The sequence below is a fragment of the Salmo salar genome, chromosome 14, assembly GCF_965601325.2.
Source record: "Salmo salar chromosome 14, fSalSal1, whole genome shotgun sequence".
NCBI classification, from domain to species: Eukaryota; Metazoa; Chordata; class Actinopteri; order Salmoniformes; family Salmonidae; genus Salmo; species Salmo salar.
In genome coordinates, this window is record NC_138304.1 from 78963578 (window position 1) to 78975000 (window position 11423).

Sequence of the window (11423 nt, forward strand, 5' to 3'; positions counted from 1 at the left end):
CTTTTTAAGTTGTAAATCAGCTGGCTTGTGTCTGTGTGGTTTGCCGAAAATAAGTCAATTTCTGCTTTGGTTTTGCATTTGTATGAAGTGTACATGAATCTTTAGAGATGGATACATATTTTATAAGGACAAGTATTTGATTTATTTCTCAGACATAAAATGTGCCTACAGGTATAGAAACATTGAAATATAGTTTTTTAAAGGCACATATGCTAAAATTTGTAAAAATGCTAACGCATCTGAGCTGTGGAAAGGCCGTTTTATTCCAAAGGATGAGTACTTACAATATATGTACTGTACAGTAGATATAAAGTAGTCTGTATATTTACATATGCATTTCTAGGTTCATCTGAACATTCTAGAACCTTGGATGTTCATGTTTTGTTATTTTCATTTAAGACAGACACTTGGTATGTTTCCATTAACTTGTCCAGGGATTTTTTGTCGACATAGAAATTAGATGCGATAATTGTCTACTAGAGTGTGTTTCCATTTAACTACCTTGTGTCGCTAAAAACAGCTGGATGTAATGACGTCACAGCTAAACCCCAAAACGTTTTTGCAAAAACCTAGTCTTGAATAAAAATGTATTGGTTGAATTGTTTCCATTACCCATTTAGGCAATTTCCGCATTAATAAATTGGGAACAGCCTGTATGCCCTCTCACCTATCTCTTTCATGTCTCAGGTAGCCTGCAAAGCCAGCATGGATACTAGAATGCAATAATTGACTACTATTTTCCATAATAATTCTCATGTGCCAACATGTCGATAAGGTCTATGCACTTCTGTAGATCTGAAATAATTGGATGGCGAAACTTGCCAGCCAACCATAAAAGCAAGGCGAAGCAATTCAGGCATTCGTGAAAGTCAGAACAATCCTTGTCTTGCAAAGAAACATTATTTTTACAGATTTTTATAAAATAGATGTTGCAAGCAGTATGCATTTAGAATTGTGAAGTGGACCTTTATAGTCAACCTAAGTGATGACATCACTTTCCCCGCGTACCTTCAAAATTATTCGGCAATCATCATTTATTAAAAAAACTTATTTTCCATCATCATTTGCCCAACAAGGAAAGTTAAACAAAAGAAAAATCCTGTCAAACGGATAAAAATGTTGTTGATCTTTAGAAAAATGTCTCCAATATCTGCTGTTTTCATTACACATTGCAAAGATTTTTTTGCGACATTTCTTTTGTTTAATTAACCTGTGTCAATGGAAATCTGCCTAATGGTATCCATGGTATTTACCCCTTTGCCCTGTTGCCGACTTAATTGGCACATTTTGTGCTTAACGAATCAATGCCCAGTATTGCATTGCTCCTTCATCTCGTCATTTTTCACCCATTGATTGCCATTTGACTGTCATTGAATTTCAATGTTTTGGATTAAACCCAAGGATAACATCATTGTATACATCTCAAATGCCTGTCATTGTGTTCGTAGGCTGAAGGCGTGTATATATTCTTAGAGACACAATTGAAGTTTGGACTCTTGGATTATACCTGTCATCAACATTAACATTCTTCTAGAATAGCAGTGGTACGGTATCCTGGCCTGCTCCTCTATGGCTCGATACAGTGAAGATCTGTATGGTGTGCGCACGCTCTGAACCCACGCTGGTCTATAGTACAGGAATCTTCGCTTAGTAAGATGATGCATCTCAATATCCTTTTCCTGGAAAATGTGTACTATTTAAAAAATAAATTGATATGTATTGTTTTGTTTGGCAGGTGCATTCGGATTTCCGGGATATCTTTTGTGATTTGATTCGGGGACCAGAACCTAAATAGGCTATCCATTCAAAACCTGAGAGCAAAGGTTATTGTACAATTTTTCAGAATGGAAAAAAAAAAAAAAAAAAAAAGCTGTTTAGCCTACACTATACATCATTACCTTTAAGTGGCTAAATAAATTAAGTATATTTTTAATTCATTATTATGATTATTTGCTATCAAAATTCAATTAAATTGCAAGGTTATTATTATTTTTCCCCATACATCTATATGCATACCAGTTTCACAAAGTACATGCACTTAGCAACTTTTTCAAACTGGAAAGCCTTAAAACCCTTGTTACTCCTTTTCTCGTCCTCATATTTTACACAATCTGAAATACAGAAAGAAAACATCTACAGACACAAACCATAATAATACAAAATCTGCTATTTAAAAAAAATAAACAAAAATGAAACTCATTTGACGACTTCTAATGCACATGCTAAGATTGGCAACAATATTTTGGCATGATGTTCTGTAAATAAATCATTTTCCTTTTTTTCCTAGATAGAATTGCTTATAGAAAATAATACCTGATGCTTTTTAAGTCATTTCAAAAGCATTTAACTGCAATGAAACAGGCATACTCACTTTAAAAAAAGAGCATATCTCCATTACAATGCTGTGTGCATCATTTGGTACATTGTTACCAAGATCCTATACTATTTTAATGAGCTGGCAATAAGGAAAGTTGTAATAACATCTGATGGTTCTGATTTGTATTTCTCACATGGGCCAATTTCCTGGGAAAATAAGTATCCATGCTTCATGCGTTGAATCCCTCACCAGAAAGATAACACAATTCATGTCCAAAAGGTTTAACATTTCTTTCCGATGCTCCTTCCTCTTCAATCAATCCCTATGAATCGCTTCAATATATTATATCTTTATACCAACCAAAAGAAACAAAACAAAAGTTCTAAAATAAGATTTGGTTAGGAGCAACATTGGAGATGCATTGTACTTGTATATAAAAAAGGAAAGCTAGGAGTTGTCTGTGTAGATAGGCCAACCCAGTCTGATGATCTGTTCCATTTCAACGTTTTACCATTTAGGCAAAAACGTTGAAATGCAACATATAGTTCAACACACTATGATGCACTAGGCTCAGATAGATTTCCTTCTCTTCATGAGTCGGCGATTGTCTGTGAAGCTGTGGAGGCCTGGGGAGACTGAGCTAATGGGCGAGGGGAAGAAGCTGTTCTTTAGGGTGCTGGGAGAGATCTCCTCGATGCGGTACGACACCGAGTGAAAGTACTGGTGGGGGTTCAACTGGGAACTAAAGGAGTTCTGGTGGGAGAAGGCACATTCTATCCCTCCTCCTCCTCGTTCCCCCATCCCTCCCCCTACTCCCATCTCTCCCCCACAGCTACCAAACTCATGTGAGTGGTAGTTCATGCAGGAGCAGACAGATGGCACATCGGTGACCTCGGCGCAGTACTGGCCCTGCGTTTCCCTGCGCCTCCTCCCTGCACCTCCTCCTCTCCCCAGCGTCTCCTCCTGAATGTGGATGATCATGCTGTTTCTGTTCCCCGCCAGCGAGGCCCTCTCCTCTGCGTCCCGCCTCTCGTCCTCACTGTTCATGGTCAGGAACCTCAGCACCACCAGGTTGAGGAAGGCTCCTATGACAGTCAGGCCCACCAGGATGTACATGAAGCTGAAGGCCACGTACAGGGGCCTCCGCTGCAGGGCCCGGTTCTTCTGCAGGGCCACAAAGTCCCCGAAGCCGATGGTAGTCAGTGTGATGAAGCAGTAGTAGTAGCTCTGGAAGAAGCTCCAGTCCTCGTAGTGGGAGAAGGCGGCCGCCCCGATGCACAGCGTCCCGATGCAGGAGAAGAACCCCACCGTCACCATGTTCTCCATGGAAACGTCGGTGATGCGCATGCCACAGCACTTCTTGATGCGCTTCAGGAGGGACTTGACGAAGGTGTTCATCCTCTCGCCCAGGCTCTGGAACATGACCAGGGTCAGGGGTATCCCCAGGACGGCATAGAACATGCAGAAGGCCTTCCCCGCGTCTGTCCCGGGAGCTGCATGGCCATAACCTGCAGGGAGACAACAGACCACAGTCACCAGGATGTAATGGTACAGCAGCATGGTAGAGCAGCATGGTCATACCCTGCAGTGGAGAGAAGACACTGACAGTGATCAGGACCTAACATCTATGGTACAGTAGTATGCCAATAACCTGAAAGAGAGACAACAAACCAGAAACCGGGACCAGTATGTTACAGCTATGGCTGGATAACTGCCAGGGTTGGGCTCAATTCACTTTTCAATTCAGTACTTTCAGCAAGTCAAATAGCTCATTCATTTCCTCAATTGATTGAATTAAAAATAGAACTCAGCCCCACCAAGCCACTTATCATCAACTCAACTGCCCCAGTTGGCTTTTAGATTTGTTTACAGATAATACCCAGCGAAGAATCCCCAAAGCATCCTGATTTCCCTCTGCCAAGATGGCTATTGAATAAGAGCTGAGCCCCACAGACAGGCCTGGTATTGAATAAGAGCTGAGCCCCACAGACAGGCCCGGTATTGAATAAGAGCTGAGCCCCACAGACAGGCCCGGTATTGAATAAGAGCTGAGCCCCACAGACAGACCCGGTATTGAATAAGAGCTGAGCCCCACAGACAGGCCCGGTATTGAATAAGAGCTGAGTCCCACAGACAGGCCCGGTATTGAATAAGAGCTGAGTCCCACAGACAGGCCCGGTATTGAATAAGAGCTGAGTCCCACAGACAGGCCCGGTATTGAATAAGAGCTGAGTCCCACAGACAGGCCCGGTATTGAATAAGAGGGCAGCACAGAAATGGGTCGAGTCATTCATCTGAGTACGGCCCAATGATTATAAGGTTGTCCAATTAGTGGGAACTTTCCTCTCCCGGTCCTGTGAGCTGCAGGGACGTGTGGGAAATGTAGGTGATACTGGATGAGGAAGTGTGTGGGAACTTTCCTCTCCCGGTCCTGTGAGCTGCAGGGACGTGTGGGAAATGTAGGAGTTACTGGATGAGGAAGTGTTTGGGAACTTTCCTCTCCCGGTCCTGTGAGCTGCAGGGACGTGTGGGAAATGTAGGAGTTACTGGATGAGGAAGTGTGTGGGAACTTTCCTCTCCCGGTCCTGTGAGCTGCAGGGACGTGTGGGAAATGTAGGAGTTACTGGATGAGGAAGTGTGTGGGAACTTTCCTCTCCCGGTCCTGTGAGCTGCAGGGACGTGTGGGAAATGTAGGAGTTACTGGATGAGGAAGTGTGTGGGAACTTTCCTCTCCCGGTCCTGTGAGCTGCAGGGACGTGTGGGAAATGTAGGAGTTACTGGATGAGGAGGTGTGTGGGAACTTTCCTCTCCCGGTCCTGTGAGCTGCAGGGACGTGTGGGAAATGTAGGAGTTACTGGATGAGGAAGTGTGTGGGAACTTTCCTCTCCCGGTCCTGTGAGCTGCAGGGACGTGTGGGAAATGTAGGAGTTACTGGATGAGGAAGTGTGTGGGAACCATCCTCTCCCGGTCCTGTGAGCTGCAGGGACGTGTGGGAAATGTAGGAGTTACTGGATGAGGAAGTGTGTGGGAACTTTCCTCTCCCGGTCCTGTGAGCTGCAGGGACGTGTGGGAAATGTAGGAGTTACTGGATGAGGAAGGAGTCATACAGGAGCCAATAAGGCTTTTAGGATAATTCAACTTTATCTTTAGGCCTGCAGTTGCTGACTCAGACACACACACTGACGTGCGCACACACACCCACACACACGCACACACATACATACACACATACTGTAAACCCAACCTGTGCTCATAACTAAAAAGATAATAACAGTGTTGTTGATCGTCCAGATATGGAATATGATTATGTAGGGTAGGCTATACATGCTTTACTATACAGTACAGTACAGTATATGAGGGGTTTTGAATATGAAAGGCAATGCTGAGAATACATGTTCCATTTCCGTAATCCATTTCTGCTGTATCCCGAACAGACACAGTATGTAGGTCTAACTCACAACAACCGAAGCTGTAGCCAAATAACACCCACCATTCTTATCCATGGAAACAACTGTTTTGACAAAGATGCATTACTCTCCTACTATTTTTCACAGACCCGTTGTAACCTGAACCAGTCCATTGGCCTTTGTGTTTCCTTACTATTGATTTCATACATTCCCTGATGGGCGTCCACCCACTCAAGCACATGAGGAATGATTATATTTTTAGGCTCAGGACTAGATCTATCTGATTTGCAGCAAGCAGGGAATGGGATTTTATGTGCATATAAAGTGTGCTCCCACGACCCAATATGGTTTACTCCTGCAGCTTCTCTGGACTAGATTGAGTTGGTAGCAGATTAGGGCACACAGTTCACAGTGTTGCATTATATTTAGACTTATTTAGCAAGCAAATGGAAGGGAAAACTGGTTTGAGGATCTACGCTACCTGATATACAGAGCCTTCAGAAAGTATTCACACCCCTTGACTTTTCCACATTTTGTTGTTTACAGCCTGAATTTAAAATTGATTAAATTTAGATTTTGTGTCACTGATCCACACACAATATCACATACTGTCAAACTGGAATTATGTTTTTAGAAGTGTTTACAAATTAATAAAAAAATGAAAAGATGAAATGTCTTGCGGCAATAAATATTCAACCACAAAGACCAGGGAGGTTTTTTGATGCCTCGCAAAGAAGGGCACCTATTGGTAGATCGTAAAAAAACATGCAGAGATTGAATATCCCTTTGAGCATGGTGAAGTTATTATGAATTACACTTTGGATGGTGTATCAATACACCCAGTCACTACAAAGATAAAGGTGTCCTTCCTAACTCAGTAGCGAAAGGAAATCGCTCTGGGATTTCACCATGAGGCCAATGGTGACTTTAAACATTTACAGAGTGTAATGGCAGTGACAGGAGAAAACTGAGGATGCATCAACAACATTGTAGTTACTCCACAATACCAACCTAAATGACAAAGGAAATAGGAGGAAGCCTGTTCAGAATGAAAATATTCCAAAACATGCCTCCGGTTTGCAATTAGGCACTATAGTAAAACTGTAACAAATGTGGCAAATAAATTAACTTTATGTCCTGAATACAAAGTTTTATGTTTGGGGCAAATCCAACACAACACATCACTGAGTACCACTCTTCATATTTTTAAGCCTGGTAGTGGCTGCATCATGTTATGGGTATGCTTGTCATTTTCAAGGACTAGGGAGGTTTTTAGGACAAAAAGGATAACCTGCCTCAGTCTGATTTCCAACAGACACTGAGAGACAAATGTACCTTATAGCAGGAAAATAACCTAAAACACAAGGCCAAATGCACACTGGAGTTGCTTACCAAGACGACATTGAATGTTCCGAGTGGCTTAGTTACAATTTTAACTTAAATCAACTTGAAAATCCCATGGCAAGACTTGAAAATGGCTATCTAACAATGATCAACAACCATTTAAAAAATAATTTTAAAAAGAATGATGTGTAAATATTGTACTATCCAGGTGTGCAAAGTTCTTAGAGACTTACCCAGAAAGGCTCACAGTTCTAATCGCTGCAAATGGTGATTCTAGCATGTTCTGACTCAGGGGTGTGAATATTTATGTAAATAAGACATTTCTGTATGACATTTTCAATACATTTTCAAACATTTCTAAAAACATGTTTTCACTTTGTCATTATGGGGCATTGTGTGTAGATGGGTGAGAAAAAAAGTCCTAATCCATTTTGAATTCAGGCTGTAACAAAATAAAATGTGGAATAAGTCAAGGGGTATGAATACTTTCTGAAGGCACTGTATCTCACCAGATACAAAACTTTGAACTGTCTGCCCCCAACATGAGAAACCAAACATGATAATTTACAATTAATGTACATATATAAAAAACGAAGGTCTGGTTTCCAGGACCAAGATTAAGCCTACTTCTGCATTAAAGCGCCATGAACCCAGCCCTTCTGCAATGAAATGCCTTGTGTAATATATACCAATTATTAAGTATGTATATTGTTCCACGAGGTGAAAGGTTTAGCACTATGAAGGTATCCAAAAATGTTATGCTGAAAAATGGTGTAACAGCAGCTATGAATGTGCCCTCATTCATAACATCTTTATTTATTTATGTTCCTACCCCAGTCCTCTCAGTGATACAGTAGACATGCGGTATTCAGAAAATGAATGAACTGCATTATTAACCCAGAGCCTGGTACACTGTTCTGTCTGAACAAATGAAACACAGTTATTCTATCAGACTGATTCTCATATTCCTCCTCGAAGTTTCTTAAAAGTGTATTCCAAAGTTCTCCAAGCAGCCACCAAAACAGTTGGATGGCTCATCGGATAACAGAAAGGTGCAAATCTCACATTGTCAGTAGGAATTTGTCTTGTTCCGTTTTGCACCACATCAGTGAGCCTCCACAGCTCTATCTCTCAACACAGACAGAGAGATGACTGAAAGTGTTGTTGAACACCTGCCAACTAGGATGTAGATCAGTTACAGTGTATGGCGGTGTGTTGATGCTGACAGTAGAATTGTGATATTCATAAAAATACAACTGGGGCCCCAATCACAACACTGATACGACCATATTACTCAGTTCGAGCAGCATTTACTTCGACATCTCTAGCTTCAAAAGTCCATGAGAACCATCTTTGTTACAGCAGCTAGCTATTAGATGTTACTAGAGATGTCCTGTATACACTCCATCCCCTTGCCAGTGTTTATTCATCACCTTTAGATGGAGGTTATTGATTTTATCACCCTCATCTTCATCAGCTCTGTGTTCTGTCTTTCAATCAAGTTGGAAGAGACAACGCCTTCTAAGTGATTAAATGGATTTTCTGAGACCAAACTGAGAGCCAAAACCAACACAAGTTGTTTGGGCATTACCAGGAGGATTGTGAGGATGTTCTTAACAAATTTGCTTCGTAACAGGCATCCCTGTGGCTCAGTTGGTAGAGCATGGTGTTTGCAATGCCAGCATGGTGTGTGCAACGCCAGGGTTGTGGGTTCAATTCCCACGGGGGGCCAGTACAAAAAAAATAAAAAATGCATGAAATGAAATGTATGTTTTCACTACTGTAAGTTCCTCTGGATAAGAGCGTCTGCTAAATGACTAAAATGTAAATGTAAGTAACATTTCATTGCAACTATAAAGACAGGAGCTAGCTAGATATCTTTATTCATAGCTTATTCATAGTGTTTTTTTAAAAGTGAAACATCTCTTGATGGGTCTTTCCAGCTATTACATCGTGTACACCTAACAGCAACAAGCAGCTGTCTTTGTTCCCTCTTGCACATTCAACAGCCTAATTAATATTGATTTTAATGGCTCAAATTATTCCTGGGGAGTAATCAGGTGGTAATGAGTTAAATTGGCAGACAGACATGAAGATGAATGGATAAATCATATTTGATTTGTGGCAGTACTTTATGACTGTGTTGAAATTGGCTCAACACCGTCCACTAGGTTATTGAGTAACAAGTGCGTCTGATACTGTACTCTTACATAACCGAACCACCAAAGCTGTCCTATTTAATACAAAGGCGTGTATTAGATATTGATACAATCATCTTTACCGCTTCAGACACTGTGTGTGTGTGTGTGTGTGTGTGTGTGTGTGTGTGTGTGTGTGTGTGTGTGTGTGTGTGTGTGTGTGTGTGTGTGTCCACTTTGCTCCTTCAGAAACAAGTACCTCTGTCTCCCTCACTCAGTTCCACACAGAGTATCTGGCATCAAACCTCACGTCCTCTGTACTCAGTCTCGCGAAGAGAGAAGGGATAAGGGCCTAGACACATTGGTAAGCTGACAGGATGCACTTCCCTAAAGTACAGTATGAATCTTTAATTAAGACGTTAAGAAACCAACTGACCCCAGAACTGCTGTTACCAATGTCCTTGAACAGATTCAACCATAATTGGGGAGGACATGTAGCTTTTCTGAGTTTCTCTCAGTGTTAGACTCTGAGCTTTAACAGTAAAACATCAAGTCCTGCTACTGACTAGAGGAACAGATAAGACAAATGTATGCTCCTTCCCTCTGTCCCTGCACATTGTTTGAAGGCATTTGATTCGATAATAACAGTTATGTACAACCATGCTGTTATGCTTTCCTAATAAACGAGTGCATCTGTAAATATAGCGTACAGTAAAATATTGTCTCATTTTGCAAGATTGTCAGACCAGAGAGATGGTTGTCTAATTGTTGTGGTAATGACTTGGTTCATAGAGTGTATACTGTCTTCTATGAGCTGGCCTGCTAAAGAGCCTGTTTGATGTTGGATACTTGGTTTTGTGTTGCTGTGTTGGACTCTGTGATTGGATACTTTGTGTTTTGTATTAGTGCTAGACTCTGATTGGAGACGTGCTGGACTAATTTGTTTGTCCTGCTATAACGACTCCATTACCAGTTGTTGTCAAGGGAACCGACACATTTATTCTGCTGAGCAGAGGCCTGTGTGTCTGTGTGTGTCTGTGTGGGTGGGTGTGGGTGGTTGCCTGAGTACGTGGGTGTTTGTATGTGTTTATAGATGTGTAACAGTGATGCACTTGACTATACAATTGCTGAATACTCCCCTGAGCCTTTATATTTAGCAATTTAACATGACACTTACACGACTTCTATACAAATCCATACACACTATGTTGGTCAAGTCAAAGCGTGTGATACCTCTTTGATATCAGCAGGATTATCCAATTTAAACATCCTATCTCCTCATCTTTGCTCAAATATTTCAAGGCAAGATAATCAAATCAAATGAAATGGTATTGGTCGCACACATATATTTAGCAGATGTTATTGCAGGTGTAGCGTAGTGCTTGTGTTCCTAACTCCAACAGTCAAACAATTCACAACAATACACACAGATCTAAAAGTAAAATAACAGAATTAAGAAATCTATAAATATTAAGATGAACAATGTCGAGTCCGGAGTATATACAGTACCAGTCAAAAGATTGGACACACCTCTTCATTCCAGGTATTTTTTAATCTGTTTTACTATTTTCTACATTGTAGAATAATAGTGAAGACATCAGAACTATGAAATAACACATATGGAATCATGTAGTAAGCAAACATTGTATAATTGAGATTCTTCAAAGTAGCCACCCCTTGCCTTGATGACAGCTTTGCACAATCTTGGTATTCTCTCAACCAGCTTCATGAGGCAGTCACCTGGAATGCATTTCAGGTGCATTACTTTAAGACATGAAGGTCAGTCAATCTGGAAAATGTCAAGAACTTTGAAAGTTTCTTCAAGAGCAGTCGCAAAAACCATCAAGCCCTATGATGAAACTGGCTCTCATGAGGACCACTACAAGAAAGGAAGACCCAAAGTTACCTCTTCTGCAGAGGATAAGTTCATTAGAGTTAACTGCACCTCAGACTGCAGCCCAAATAAATGCTTCACAGAGTTCAAGTACGAGACAATTCTCAACATCAACTGTTCAGAGGAGATTGCGTGAATCAGACCATCATGGTCGAATTGCTGCAAAGAAACTACTACTAAAGGACACCAATAATAAGAAGAGACTTGTGGCGGTGCATTGCTGGTGAAACTGTCTGTGATTTATTTAGAATTTGAGGCACCCTTAACCAGCATGGCTACCACAGCATTCTGCAGCGATACGCCATCCCATCTGGTTTGCGCTT

The 11423-nt window shown here is 41.3% G+C and overlaps 1 protein-coding gene across 1 annotated transcript in view; it reads right to left on the reverse strand.

The window, feature by feature from the left end:
- Window positions 1-203: 203 nt before the first annotated feature.
- The window catches only part of LOC106570237 (potassium channel subfamily K member 9), a 40766-nt gene continuing 29546 nt past the window's right edge, over window positions 204-11423 (reverse strand). Inside the window, exon 2 of the mRNA XM_014142335.3 lies at window positions 204-3825. Coding sequence (XP_013997810.2) covers window positions 2888-3825 — 938 coding nt within the window. The 3' untranslated portion in view covers window positions 204-2887. The remainder of the gene's footprint in view (window positions 3826-11423) is intronic.